Below are 14212 nucleotides of genomic sequence, written 5' to 3' on the forward strand. Positions count from 1 at the left end.
TACCTATTTTCATCTTAATAAGATGCTGCCACTAGTCATCCAAAGTTGTTGTACCAGCTTATACTCCCACCAGCATTGCGTGAGAACTCTGGTGTTTACAGATCTCAGGGCTAGGAAGGTTTCCTTCCTTAATATGCTGAGCCCTCACTTCCTGTTCTAGAACTGACCTCTTTTAGCATAACTGATGGTAAATATGTCTGTATGCTTCAGTGTTAACCCTACTCTCACCTAAGCAGTGGTGGTTCCTGTACCGACCAAGTGACACAATTGACTAGCGTCTCAGCCTATCTCAAAGTTGGGGTTAAATGACAAATGGGCATCAGTAATTCAGCTGCAGTGGGTCTCCACATGTTCAGTGGAATTATTTTTGGTCTTTTTGTATCATAAGTTCCAAAATGCTTGGAGTTAATTCCTTTCAAGGACTTGGCTCCATATATATATTCAGAAGCTTGAAAGGGACATTTCTTTTATACTCCAGCCTGTTTGACCCTCCTCCTTAGAAACGCACTTGGACAGTGACCCCCTGAAGCTGGTCACTGGGACTGCCTTTGTGAAGGTTGTGGGAAGGCACAATGGCCTTCCCGCCATGCTCTGACACCCGCTGCCTCCCTCAATGCTCATGGTAGGATCGAGATCAGCCCCACCTTGTGAGTAACCCCCAGGGCACCCTCACTTTCAGCCCCTGATGCTCAAAACTTAGAAGTTAGGGGGTCTTGCAAAGGATACCACTTAATTCCCAGGCAGGCCTTTCCTAAGCATGCTCAAAGAACTTACTTAGTTCTCACTACTCATAGAAGATCCCTGTTTTAAGTGTGCATGTGCTTATGCATATTTCCCCCATTGTTTGTTTGTTTGTTTCTTAGGTAATTTTAATGGTCATACGGAAAGACAGGAAATCAAATATGTAGATAAAAATACCACCGTCTTGAAATAATGGAATTTTCTTTCTTTTGAATTGTTAAATATCACTGTCTTTTTCTTTTCAACTGTTTAATCTTAACTGTAAGTCTGTTCCTTTATTTTGGCCTATCCTTTCTTGCTCACTGTCACCTTAATTTCATTTTTAAAGTTTGAAATACGTTATTATATAAAAGCTAGTACTCTCTCATTAGCCTTCTTTAAAGATAATTAACAGTTAAAACAACTTTGGGAAAAAGGAATTAAATGGGAAGAATTACTCTTCCTGATGTTAAAGGTTACTATATAGCTACAAAAATCAAGACAGTGTGTTACGGTGGAGAGACGGGCGCATAGATCAGTGGAGGAGAACAGAGAACCCAGAAATAGGCCATCACAAATATGCCCAAACGATTTTTGACAAAGGTTCAAGAGCAATGGCCAGGATGAAGAACAGCCTTTTCAACCAATGGTGCTGGACAACCAGAGGCAAAAAATAAACCTTGACCTAAACCTCACACATTATACAAATATAAACTCAAAATGTATCATGGACCTAATGTAAAATACAAAACTTTCAGGAAAAAAAAACGCAAAAGAAAATCCTCTATGCAGAGGTCATCAACTTGAGATTAAAAACAAGACTGATTTAAGAAGCAATAAATTGGGTCTTCTCAAATTAAAAACGTTTGCTTTGCAGAAAGATCCTGTTAAGGAGGAGAAGAGGCCGGAGGATGCGTGTTAGGCCGGCGCGGGTGTCTGGGGACCTCCTTTCTCCATGAGGTAGGGGATGCTATCTCTGCGAGTAACCAGCTACCTGCAGCACTAGGGTGCAAGGAGAGGCAGTCAGGTTGAGGACAGACGGGGCTAACCCTGGTACCGGCAAGCCCCAGGGCGCGCCGCTCCGGGCCACTCCTGACCGTGGGCAACCGCTACTTTGGCTTCTAGGAACAGCGAGCGCGTTGACTGCAGCCTCGCCCACTCCGCTTACCGTCCGCGCTTTCGTGCGCCAGACCAGGAGCCCAGGCCCCGCCAGGCGGCGATCAGTTCCGCCTGTGCGCGGAGGGGGGTGTGCCGCACCTGCGGTGACGCGTGCCAGCAGACCACAGAAGACCCCTACCCAGGTGACGAGCTGCGACAACCACATAGGCGCTCGGCACAGCACCGACACCGCCGGCAGACCCGGACACCTCGGCCTGAAGCGCCTCGCTCTTGCCAAGGGCCATGCCTTCATTCTGGTCTGCTGGATCACCAGGAAGCAGGCCCCGGAGGAGCTGAAGCCCTGCTGGGAGCTGATCCGTGAGATCAAAGGCTGGAACCTGCGGGAGTGCCCCACTGGGCTGGGTGGGGGCCACCAGCGCCACGGGGGCGCGCGAGCTGGCGGGGAGGCGTGGAGCCCCCTGCCGGCTGGAGTGGAATTGCGCCTTCTGGGAGACCTCAGGCGAAGACGGACGTCCCCGTGCTTTCCTCCTGCTGCTGACCCGGGAGAAGAGGTCAGCTGGCTGCCCCTGGAATCCCCAGAAGGAAGCCAAGGTACCCAAGACCACCGAGAAGCTGCTAGACAAGGGCATGGTCATGTGAGCCCTGGGCCTCAGGAGCCCGACCTGCCTCCCCTTACGGTGTGCCAAAGTACGGACGGACCAGTCCCAGCATGGCACCTACATGCGATTGATTTTTGTGTTTTAAAGTATGTGCTGTGCCTTAGGCTGTAAAAATTAGGTGTTAGTAAATATCCCTTCATAACTTTTCGTTTTCTCAGTCAAGAGAATTCATATGGCATTTGAGGAGAAAAAAGAGAGCACGGTGCATTTCAAAGAAATGAAACCAATAGGCAACTATGTGATGATATTGTGAATTACTGATTATATATATAGAACGGAATGATCAAAATAGGAATGTTTGCGTTCACTTGGTGTTTTTTGGTATTAAAAAAAATAAAATAAGATTAAAAGAAAGAAATGAAACCTGGTCAGGGAGGACTTGAGAGAAAACTTTCTTAAAAAGAAAATAAAATACAAAAATTAACTGAAAGATGCCCCAGTCCTTTCTGTAACCTTATTACTGTGTTTTACTTTAAGCATTTAAAGTTCTGTTAATGTCTATTCTTTCCATAGTATATTTGAATAATGTGTTTGTGCAACAAAAGTTTGACAAATTGCTGTAAGAAAGACACTAAACAAGAAAAATAAATGATAATCTGTAATTGATTACTGGGGTATAAAAATCTGTGAAAGTGGAACTTGCTTACCAAAGAGGTGCTGGTTGTCTCTTACATCATTAAAAATGTTTGGGTATTCCACATAGTTTTTAAAAAGTATTGTGTGACTTAGTAAAGCTATTTCTGTATGTAAAAAAAGAGAGAGCAAGAAAGAGAGACTGTTAAGAGGGTGGACAGACAGGCTGCAGACTGGGAGAAAATATTTGCATGCCAAATATGCAACAAGCCACTGTATCTAGAATATATAGATATATAAAGAACTATCAAACCACAACAAGAGAAAAACCAAACAATCCAATTAGAAAATGAGCAGCAGACATAAATAGAAATTTCACCCAAGAGAGCATACATATGGCAAACAAGTACATGAAAAGATGTTCACCCTCATTAGTCATTTGGGAAAAGCAAATTAAAACCACAATGGGATATAAACCTTTCAGAATGGCTAAAACAGAAAAATAGTGATGACACCAAATGCTGGCAAGGATGTGGAGAAACTGCTCATACACTGCTATAGGAATGGATAATGACACAACCGCTCTGGAAAACAGTTTGGTATTTTCTTTTAAAATTAAACATGCACTTCCCATACTACCCAGGAACTGCGCTCTTGGGCACTCATCCCAGAAAAATGAATACTTATGTTCATACAAAAACCTGTACATGAATGTTCATAGAAGCTTTATTAACAATAGCCCCAAACTGGAAACAACCCAGATGTCTTTCAACAGAGGGGAGGATAAACAAACTGTGGTACATTCATACCATAGAATATTCAGTAATAAAAAGGAATGCGTTATTTATAAACACAACAACTTGGATGGATCTCGAGACATATACTGAGCAAAAGAGTCTATCTAAAAATTCATATTTAATTATTCCATTTATATAACATTCTTGCAATAACATAATTATAGAGTTGGAGAATTGATTAGTTGGGTGCAGGTAGGTTGGTGTGCCTATTGTACCTATCATAATGGAATACTTCTTTATCTTGATTGGGGTGGTGATTACACAGGATAAAAGTACATAATACTACATACACACACACCTAAAATGGGTGCAACCTGAATAAATCTTGTGGATGGTACCTGTCTCAATTTCCCTGTTTTGGTAGAATATTGTTATACAAGATGTGACTGTGGAAAGTTGCTGGATTAAGGGTACAGAGAATCTCTCTGAACATTTTTTTGCAACTTCTTGTGAATCTAAAATTATTTCAAAATAAAATGTTAACTAACAACTGAACACTTTTTTCTTTTTATTGTGAAAAATAACATATATATACAAAAGCAATAAATTTCAAAGCATACTGCAATAATGTATACATTCTTGATTATTTTCCTGATGAACTTCTATATTATTCCATATAGTTTATAAAAACACAGTAAGTTTGGGTAGACATCATCAAATCCAGCCCACAGTCACCTATAGCTCCACTGACATGGCAGGACAGGGAATTATACAAAATGCTAATCAAAGAGGTGCTGTGGTGAAAATTCTGATAGTTGCTGTCAATCATTTGGTTAGAGACTCTCATTACTCATTTTACCTTCTTCGTACAGAGCTTGAGGATGAGTGATAAATATCTAATTATAATGAACACTTCTATAGTACTAGCTATAAGCTAGACACAGTGCCAGGAAATTTTAAATACTTATTTAGTCCTCATACTAATTTTTTTTTCAGTTTAAATGGTTTATCTCCATTTAAAGATAAAGAAACTGAAGTTCAGAGAGGCTAAGTAGGAGTAAGATTGGGACACTGACCAGGCAGGTAGCTCCAGAGGCTGTGCTCGTAATTCCTATACTATGCTGCTGATCGAAGTGAAAATACTTAGCATTTCCAAGATGACAAAAATCCTTTGCTGATCTGTTTATGTTGATGTAAACTCAAACGTTCTAATGCCTGGACAGTATGGCAAAGCTGATTTGAGCTGCTGTTCCTTCCCTCAAACCCAACCCTAAAGGTCTCACAAAGCAAAGGGGAACTCAATTTGATGTTCTGGAGAGGCAAAAGATGACTGAATCATAGCATGGGAGGGAAAGAACATTCAAGAAATGGTTTCTGTTCTCATGACCTCAGAGTAGGTGAAGGTGAGAGCTTTTCTTTCTTGTTCATTCTTATTTTCTTAGGTCTTTGCACATTAATAGCTTAACAGATGATGTCAGAAAGGCTGTGCCTGGGGTGTTAGAGCAGTTCAATAAATACTGAATGAATAAAATAAAATATTGAAGAAAGAAACGAGAATAGAAATAATGACACAAGGTGGCTTGCCTAGATTCCCTGAAGCACATTCTGGCCATGAAAGTCTATGAAAGTTGTTCATTTTCATAAAGAGTATGGAAATTCTTATTCCTGGTCTATTGTTGTTGGTTGTCCCCTCTGATTCCTCCAGCTGTTTTATGTCTTCTTCACATCAGAGTAGATAACTGAGTCCTGAGGGAGACACACGGGAGTGAGGATCTAAGTGAGCTAGAGAAGGAACGTGGTTGAAGGAGGCAAGATGGAGAACTTCCAAGGAGTCTAACTCACCTCATTCTCCAGAAATGTCCTCCCAGTGTTTGCTGTGGAAAGAGAAAACATACTGAAGTCTCACTTCCTATTTCAATTCCATTCTCAGACGTCATGTCCCAGGGCACAGTACTACTCTGTCCAATGTGTGAGTTTCCATTCTCCTGTTGTGCCTGTGTAACTTCAGTCCCTTAACGTCTGCTCTGATGTCCTCGAAGTCTCCATCTATGCTCTAAGTCCTCCACCAACACTAACTACCAAAGTCCTTTCCCTCCCTGATGTGAGTTTCATGGATTTTTTTTTTTTTTTTGGCTTGTCTGACCCTTACAATATCCTGTGAGGGCTCAGTTTCCTGTCTTCCCTTTAAATTTCTATAGGTGAACAACTATGGCTGGTTCACCACTCTATACAAAAGGAAATTGGAGGCAAAGACAAGAGCAGATGGACCCTGAGTCACACAGCAGTTTCCCACAGAATCTGAGTCTAGTACAAGGGGCTGCTCTTTCTCCCTTATTCCCAGGTGGGCATAATGGAACTGAACCTTCTTCCTTTCTCCTACCTGAAAATCTCTACTTAGAGGATGCTGGAAGATGTGCAACCACAGACACAGTGATGATGGCTGTATCTTTTCAATTTTGCTGGGTTATCCCAGAGAAGAATGACAGGGAAATCAATTCTATACAAGGAGCTATAGTGGCACAACTCTGAGCAAGCTTGCAGAAGACCCAGCTTCAGGGGCCAAGATGATTGTCTGGCTAGCCATTGACCAGGAAATCGGCTAAGTTGCCAGCAGCCATTGATTCCCCAGGAGACAGACCACAGCATAGACCATGTGGTGGTTTGAATCTGTCTATACCCCAGAAACACATGCTCTTAAATCTAATCTATTCCTGTGGATGTGAACCCATTGTAGAACCTTTTAACGAGGTTACTTCAGTTAAGGTGTGGCCCAGCCCTATCAGGATGGGTCTTAATCTTATGACTGGAGTCCTTTATAAGTAGAATAAAATTGAGACAGAGAAAGTCACAGGTAGCCGGGAGTTGAAATTCAACAGAAGCAAAAAGAGAAAGGAGAGGCCAGGAGAGGCTACCATGAACATTTCCATATGATAGAGGAGCCAAGGGCCAATGATCACTGGCAACCAGCCCCAGAAATACCACAGTCTTCAGGGAGAAAGCACAGCTTTGATGATGTCATGATTTGGACCTTTCGTTTAGCCTCAAAACCTTAAGCTAATAAATTCCCATGGTTCAACCCATTTCATGATATTTGCTTGAACAGTGCAGGAAACTAAAGCAGACTAAAAAGCTGGTTTCGGGATTGCAGCTTCAAGGGTATTAGGACAGCATCTTGAAGGCATGGCTCTGCCTTGCTATGGAATTTTCATATCAACTCTTGCAAAGTTAACATGTCAAAGCGAAAATTCTCTAGATGCATCTAGATACATTCAGTGCCTCTTCCCATCATACCCAAGACAACAGGTTCTTTAAAAGAAGTACCACAACAACCCTCTTCAACTGAGGGAATTCCTGGCTTAATTACCTCCCTTAATTTTAGATATTCTCATTCTTACCTGATTTCCCTTATTTTTTTTCCCTTTACCTTGTTTCTTAGATTTTCCCTGACTGGCTAGACACATCAAAATGAAGATTCAATGGACCCTCTTCCTATTTTTTTTTTTTAAATTCATCTTCTCCACAAGAAACAGCCTCCAGATATCTCTTGCTCTGTCTTTGATCCATAGATTCCACATCAAGGGTAAGTGATGTGATGAAGCCTCTATCGCACATGGAACCACAGGATAGCTCCCAGGTGCCTGCACTGACAAGAATCACCTTGCAATTTCTCACCTGAGCCATTTGTTGTTTGGAAGCTGACAACCTGGGAATAGATCACATTCGTACTTACAGGATCCACTGGAGGGAAAAGACAAGAATTCAGTTATCTGTGGCCAATGGCTCCAACAAGGGTTCAAACTACTTCATCACTATCCTCCCAACCCCAGCATGAATCCAGGAAGTTATTCATTTATTGGAAGTGACTGGAGCTCATGAGCTTTGGACGGCTAGGAAACCAGCCAAGGTCTCAATCATGTCATGTTTCGTGTCCTGCTCCCACTTCCCTCCCTGCCTTAGTCCCAGAGCCCCTTCCACCGGGTGCACTCACCATTGACATATACTGACTGCAGCTCCTCCATCTCTGTGAGTGGGCTGGGGGGGATATCATCTGGAGTCCCTGGGCTGGAAGGGCCTCTGTGCAAAATGAAGAAACTGTAGGATGATTCCAAGGGCAGAGAATGAGAACAGAAAGGAGAGGCCAGGAAGAGAGGGTGTAAGAAGCCAGGCTGGCATCATTCTGCTAGGGTGGTTTAATGGTCCTGTGTACAGACCACCTGTGAGTGGGGTTTCAGGGTGTTCCCAGAAGAAACCAGGTCCTCCTGAAGTGGGCAGCCAGAGGCAGGTCACATAGCCACAGAGTAGTTCCTAGTAGGGTAGCAACTCCAGGCAAAAATTTTGTCTTCCTCACTTTTGGTCTTTACCAAAGTTATAAATAAGACAATAATGTTGCCTGTAGTTAATATTTTCTCATAAAATTTCAGAGAACTTCCCCTGCATCTTTCTCATTAGTTTTTTTTTCTCTCTCTCTCTCTCTTTTGGGTATTCCGTACATTTTTATATCCCCTTTAAAACAGTATATCCCTTGAGGAAATAAACTCCATTCTATGCATAGCTCATGTAAAGGCCATTCTATGCATATTTCACCCCTTTGATATCTAACAAAAACTTATTTTCATACATTATAGATACTCAATGAATAATCTTGAATATATGAATTGATAAGGGAATTAAAACATATTTGCTACTATGCAAGATGACATGTAGGATCACGGGGCTCATCCTGACAGCATCCTAACAAATGAATGTAAGGAAGCAGAGAAATGAGTGAGAATAATGGAAAGATACCACATAATCAAATAGGTTTGAACTCTACCCACAGAGTAGAAATAAATATTTAAAATTGTGAATAAGGGAGCCTTCTGGAGTTTTCAATTTTGAATAGAAGCTCTTACCTGGGTGCGTTAGTGGCAGAACTTCTACCTAAAAAGCACAAAAGGGAACATTCATTTCAGCAGAGGGCACTTTATATCTCAAAACTTTTCCATGACTTAAAACCGTGTGTAATCAGCTGGTAAGATACAAGATGTAGGACAGGGATCCAATTGCATTTCATCCAAATAGCTACCTATTTATTCCAACATTTCCAGTCAAATAATCTTTTCCTTCTGGTTTGAAATGCCACCTTAAGTGACAACATGCACAGACATTGGTCTCTGTTTCTGGATTTTCAATTCGGATCTCTCATCTCTTTGGCTACTCACACTGTTTTCATCATTGTAAAATACAATAAATTTTCATAGCTGGTGACTCTAGATCGACTTCAACGCCCTTCTGCTACATCAAAGACTATCGTAGCAGCAGTCTTGGGTTTGACTTGATGTTGACATTCACAACCCAATGAATTGCCCCTTGCACCATTTAGCTTTGCAGAGAGATGTAGGAAAACAACAACAACATATCAGCGTGGAAGTATCAGGTGTGTCACCAGAGGGAGTTCTCATAGTGGTCCAGGAGTTCTTTTCTCATTCTCCCTTCCCCCCTACTAACAGCTCAGGGAACAAGGCCTCATTAGAGGGTACAGGGCCTACCCTGGTTCAAAAGTCTCATTCTCCATAAGAATCAATACCTTTAAAAACATCATGAATGTATGAGTGTAGCTGCCAGGGATCAACGCCACAAGGGAAATACACAATTCAAGAGCCCACATTACATTCAGGACCATCCCACATTGTGCGTCCCACCAAATATTGATAGTCTTGGTCAGAGTTCTGTCCATTTACATGCACTTTATCAATTAATCATAAACAGTGTTACTTGGCAACGCAGTCAGTGTTCCAATTGTATCAGATTTTCCAGTCAACAGTGCTAAAAGGTTCACACAAGCTTATTTCCAAAGGAGGAGAAACTTTAGAATCTAAACAATCGAATACATATAAAAATACACAAGAAAATGAACGCAGATGAATTAAAAATCCAATTCATTCAAAAGAATGAGAATAACAAAAACAGAAGGAAGCAGCTAATAAAAATAAAAAGCAGAAATTCTCAAATTAGAGAGCAAAACTGGTAGATCAAACAAATTCTAAGAGCTTTAATTGTAAATCAAAACAACCTTTTCTCTACTATTCAAGAATATAAGAAGAAGGAGAAGGCAATGAGCAATAATCACAGACACATGAGCAATTAAAAGACTCAGGAGAGACCACTGAGCTCAACTCTAAGTAAGGTCATTTGGATTCCCAGATAAAATGGATGATTTCTTAGGAAAATGTCCCAGAAAAGATAGAAGATGTAAACAGTTTGTACCACTCAAAATACAGCATGTACTGTTGCATTAGCAAAATGCTCAAATTGCAATGATTTAAAGTAACAAAGGTTTATTTCCCACTCATGCTACACATACGTGGTATATCTGCTAGGAGGCTCAATGCCCTGTGGTTACTCAGGGAACCAGGTTAACAGAGGCTGCACCATCTTCAGAGGCCACCATCTCAGCATGCATTTCCAGCAGCAGCAGCAGCACTTCAGAAGAGGCCATGGAAGATCAATCCTTGATTCTTAAATGCTTCTACCAGGAATGACATACACCAATTCTGCTAACATTTCACAAACAACTCGAACCCCAAGGAGATGAAAATGCAAATCTCCTATGTGCCTGGAAATAAGCCATTGACAATATCTCTCTTAAAATTAACTTTGAGAGCAGAAATAGAGGAAGCTGTTGAAGAGTGGCTCCTTCAAAACCCCATCAGGGACAGATGGTTTCACAGGGGACTTCCATAAAATCTTGAAAGAACAGGAAATTATATTGCTATGTAAAGTTTTTCAGAATAATATAGAAGAATGGAAAAATATGAACTTCCTTTTGTGTAGAATAAAATTGAGTACAAAACCCAACAGAAAAGCTGACAAATCTCACACATAAACATTGACGCAAAAATCTTCAATAAAATGCTAGCTTATATTAAAAGAATACATCATAAAAATTGGAGTTTTATTCAGAATGCAAAAGTTAGTCAATATTAGCAATCTAGTGATATAATTCACTGATTTAGTAGATAAAAAAGAGAACTATTATATGATTATCTATGCAGGTACTGACAAGATATTTAGCAAAAACTTGAAGTTTTTCATGAAGAATGGTCTTAATAAAATAAGAATTGCTGGAACTTTATTAAAAGGAGTATTTGGATATATTATATAGTAGTCAAACACTAGAAGAATATTTCTTAAAAATAAGGACAAAGTGGGGATGCAAAGATAGTTCAGTGACAGAATTCTTACCTGCCATGCAGAGGATCCAGGTTTGATTCCTGGCCCATGCACCCCCTCCCCCCAAAATCAAGAAATGGTGCTGCAATAACAGGGTAGTCACATGGAAAAAGAGTGAGATGTGACCCCAACCATACAGCATGCAAAATAAAAATAAGGACATGGAAATCCATTGAACCATTATTTAACCATGTACTCAATGCCCTGGACAATGTAATTAAATATGAAAAATAATTTGCATCAAAATTGGAAAGAAGAAAGTAAATGTTTTAGTATTTTGTAGATCATTTGCATCTATACTTGAAAAAATCTACAGAATTGATATATTACTGAATTCATCAAGAATTCATTATAAGAATTCATCAAAGTGAATGGATTCACACAAAAAGATGCTCGACATTATTTCTCATTAGATAAATGCAAATAAATCACAATGGGATACTACTTCACATCTGTTGAAATATCTAAAAAAAAGAAAAACAGACTGACAATATCAAGACTTGGTGAGAATTCAGAGCAACTGAAACTCTGATACATTACTGATGATAATGCAAAATGGCACAAACACTTTGGAAAAGAGTTTGGGAAGTTTCTTTTAAAGTTAAACATACTTTCATATGACACAATTCCATGCATAGGTATTTACCCAAGTGAAATGAAATCCTATGTTCACACAAAAACCTAAACTCAAATGCCTATAGCAGTTTTCATCCTTCTTGTCTGTTTTGGTTTGCTAAAGCTGCTGGAGTGTGATATACCAAAAATGGGTTGACTTATACAGTGGGGATTTGTTATCTTACAAATTTACAGTTCTAAGGCCTTGAAAATATCCAAGTTAAGACATCAGCAGGATGATAACTTCTCCGAATAAAGGCCACCAGCATCTGGGACACCTCTGCCACGTGGGGACATTTCGTAGCTTTCAGCTTCTGGATTCAATGGCTTCCTCTTTCCGCTCCCCTGGGGGCTTTTTCTCTATATGCTTCTGGGCCATTTAATGTCTCTTATCCTCTCATAAGGGACTCCAATAAAGGGATTAACCCCACCTTGAATGGGCTGGGCCACATCTCAGTTGAAATAACCCAAACTAAAGATCCCACCTAGAATAGTTCTGTACCCACAGGAATGGAGTAAAATAATGGCCTTTTCTAGGGAACATGCAAGCTCCAAACCACCACATTGCCCAAAACATTAAACAATCTAAATGTTCCTCAAATAGGAAACGAATGAACGAATTCTCATGTATCCACAGAATGACAAAGCAGTAAAAAAAAATTTGAATGATTTTAAAAACTGATACATACAATAACATGGATGAATTGCAAATGCATTATGCTGAATGAAATAAACCCTACTTAAAGGTTATACATTCTATGGTTCCATTTATTGTATATTCTTATTCCCTGTTTTATCTTATAGGGATAGAAAAAATTGATCAGTGGTTGCCAAGAGTCATTGCTAGAGGAAGGTGTTGACTACAAAGGGGCACAGTGGAAATTTTTAGGGTGATGAAATTCATAACTTTATTATAGTAGTGGTTACCTGACTGTATATATTTGTCAGAACTTACCCAAATATATACTATAAAAGGTGAATTCTATGTATGTCAGTTACAACTTATTTTTCATGGAAAAAAGTTATTGGTAAGTGGTGACAAATGATTAAAGCTAATCATAGACAGTTTTTAAATGTTGAAATTATAAATAAAATATTTACCATAAATAGAATATAAAAGAGAAAAAATGTACCTTAGATCTAGAAATTAAACCTACAGATAAATGTACACAGGTAAAAATGACATGTGTAAGCAAGAATATTCATTGTAACATTGTTTGTAATGGGATATAACTTGAGATAATCTACATGTCCCTTCACAGGGAACCATTAAAATAACTATCAGAAATCCATAAATAACACACTTTGCAACCATTAAAAAGTTGTTGCAACTCTATATGCATTGATACATGATTAAAAATCTAAGTGCAAAGGTACAAGGGTAGTTCAGTAGTAGAATTTTCACCTGCCATGCAAAGATTTGATTCCTGGCCCATGCACTTCCAAAAAAAAATTCAACAAATGGTGTTGCAATAATGGGATAGTCACATGGAAAAAGAATGAAATGTGACCCCCACCATACAGCATACAAAAAAAATCTAGGTGCAGGTTGGTATACAGCAACTCTATATTTTATTAGTGACTTTTCTGTAAACCTACAACTTCTTTAATTAAGAAAAAAGCTAGGTGTCTGCACCTAGCTTTGTATATGGTATTGTATATGGTATGCTACTATTTATGTGAAAACAAAGAATAGCTCTAAATGATGTTTATATACATGTACATATCTCTGGACAAATATATAAGATATTGCTAGTAGTGGTAGCCTCTGAGGAAGGGAACTGTGAGACCAATGAACAGGAGTGAGAAAATAATTATTTCTCACTCTGTATTCTTTGTTGTCTTTGAGTATTTTCCAAATGCATTTATTTTATGTATTTATTCAATTATTTTTTTTTTTGGAAAACCATAATATGTTTTTCCACTTTGGGAAGAACCATATGAGTAATTTGTTTTAGGTAGACAAGGAGATATTTCTTTGCCTGGGGATGTGATTTTTTAATTTCTTAAAAAATTTTTTTGGAGGGATGTGATATTAACAAATAAAATGAGACTTTGTTTCCATTAGGCAATAACCACCCCCTTGTCCATATATTCTTCAAAAGTTAATGGGGACACTTACTAGAGGTGGGGCAAGATGGTGGCATAGGGAGGTGTGGAAATTAATTAGTCCTCTAATGCAGCTAGCAAATAGCTGGGAATTGTCTGGAACACAGTTGAGGGATACCTGCAACCAGACACACATTGTTTAACAGTCTGGAATGGGTGGAAGGGCTGAAATCACAGCACAGAATAGTAAGTAAAGCCCCCCAAACCGCAGGCACTAGCACCACTCCTCCACTGGCATGGTAGGCTGCTGAAGACACCTCCAACTGGGAGAAAAAAGCAAACTCTACTAGGAGCAAGGGAAGGTAGATCAATGAAGGTCTAATTACAGTTTTAATTAGCAAATTTGGTCTGCTGAATACAAACTCTGAGCACAGATAAACCCAGAGAAAGCAGGAAAGTAACTCTGAGACTCTCTCTTCTAGCAGAGTGGAGAAGGGGATGGTGAATTTAAAAAGGTTTCTGGAGTCA

General features: G+C 39.6%; 2 protein-coding genes and 1 pseudogene across 2 annotated transcripts in view; 1 reads left to right on the forward strand and 2 right to left on the reverse strand.

Annotated features, from left to right (window-relative positions):
• The window catches only part of FCRL3 (Fc receptor like 3), a 53386-nt gene extending 51159 nt beyond the window's left edge, over positions 1-2227 (reverse strand). The window contains exon 1 of the mRNA XM_077156561.1: positions 1889-2227. The gene's annotated coding sequence lies outside the window, so the exon portion shown is untranslated. The remainder of the gene's footprint in view (positions 1-1888) is intronic.
• LOC143680146 (GTP-binding protein Di-Ras3-like) lies at positions 573-2802 on the forward strand (annotated as a pseudogene).
• A 2441-nt stretch (positions 2803-5243) lies between these two features.
• FCRL2 (Fc receptor like 2) overlaps positions 5244-14212 on the reverse strand; it is a 36659-nt gene continuing 27690 nt past the window's right edge. The window contains exons 8-12 of the mRNA XM_077156564.1: positions 8701-8728; positions 7797-7882; positions 7481-7546; positions 5651-5682; positions 5244-5554 (exon numbers count right to left, since the gene is read on the reverse strand). Coding sequence (XP_077012679.1) covers positions 5519-5554; positions 5651-5682; positions 7481-7546; positions 7797-7882; positions 8701-8728 — 248 coding nt within the window. The 3' untranslated portion in view covers positions 5244-5518. The remainder of the gene's footprint in view (positions 5555-5650; positions 5683-7480; positions 7547-7796; positions 7883-8700; positions 8729-14212) is intronic.

This window comes from Tamandua tetradactyla, chromosome 4, assembly GCF_023851605.1.
Source record: "Tamandua tetradactyla isolate mTamTet1 chromosome 4, mTamTet1.pri, whole genome shotgun sequence".
Lineage (NCBI taxonomy): Eukaryota > Metazoa > Chordata > Mammalia > Pilosa > Myrmecophagidae > Tamandua > Tamandua tetradactyla.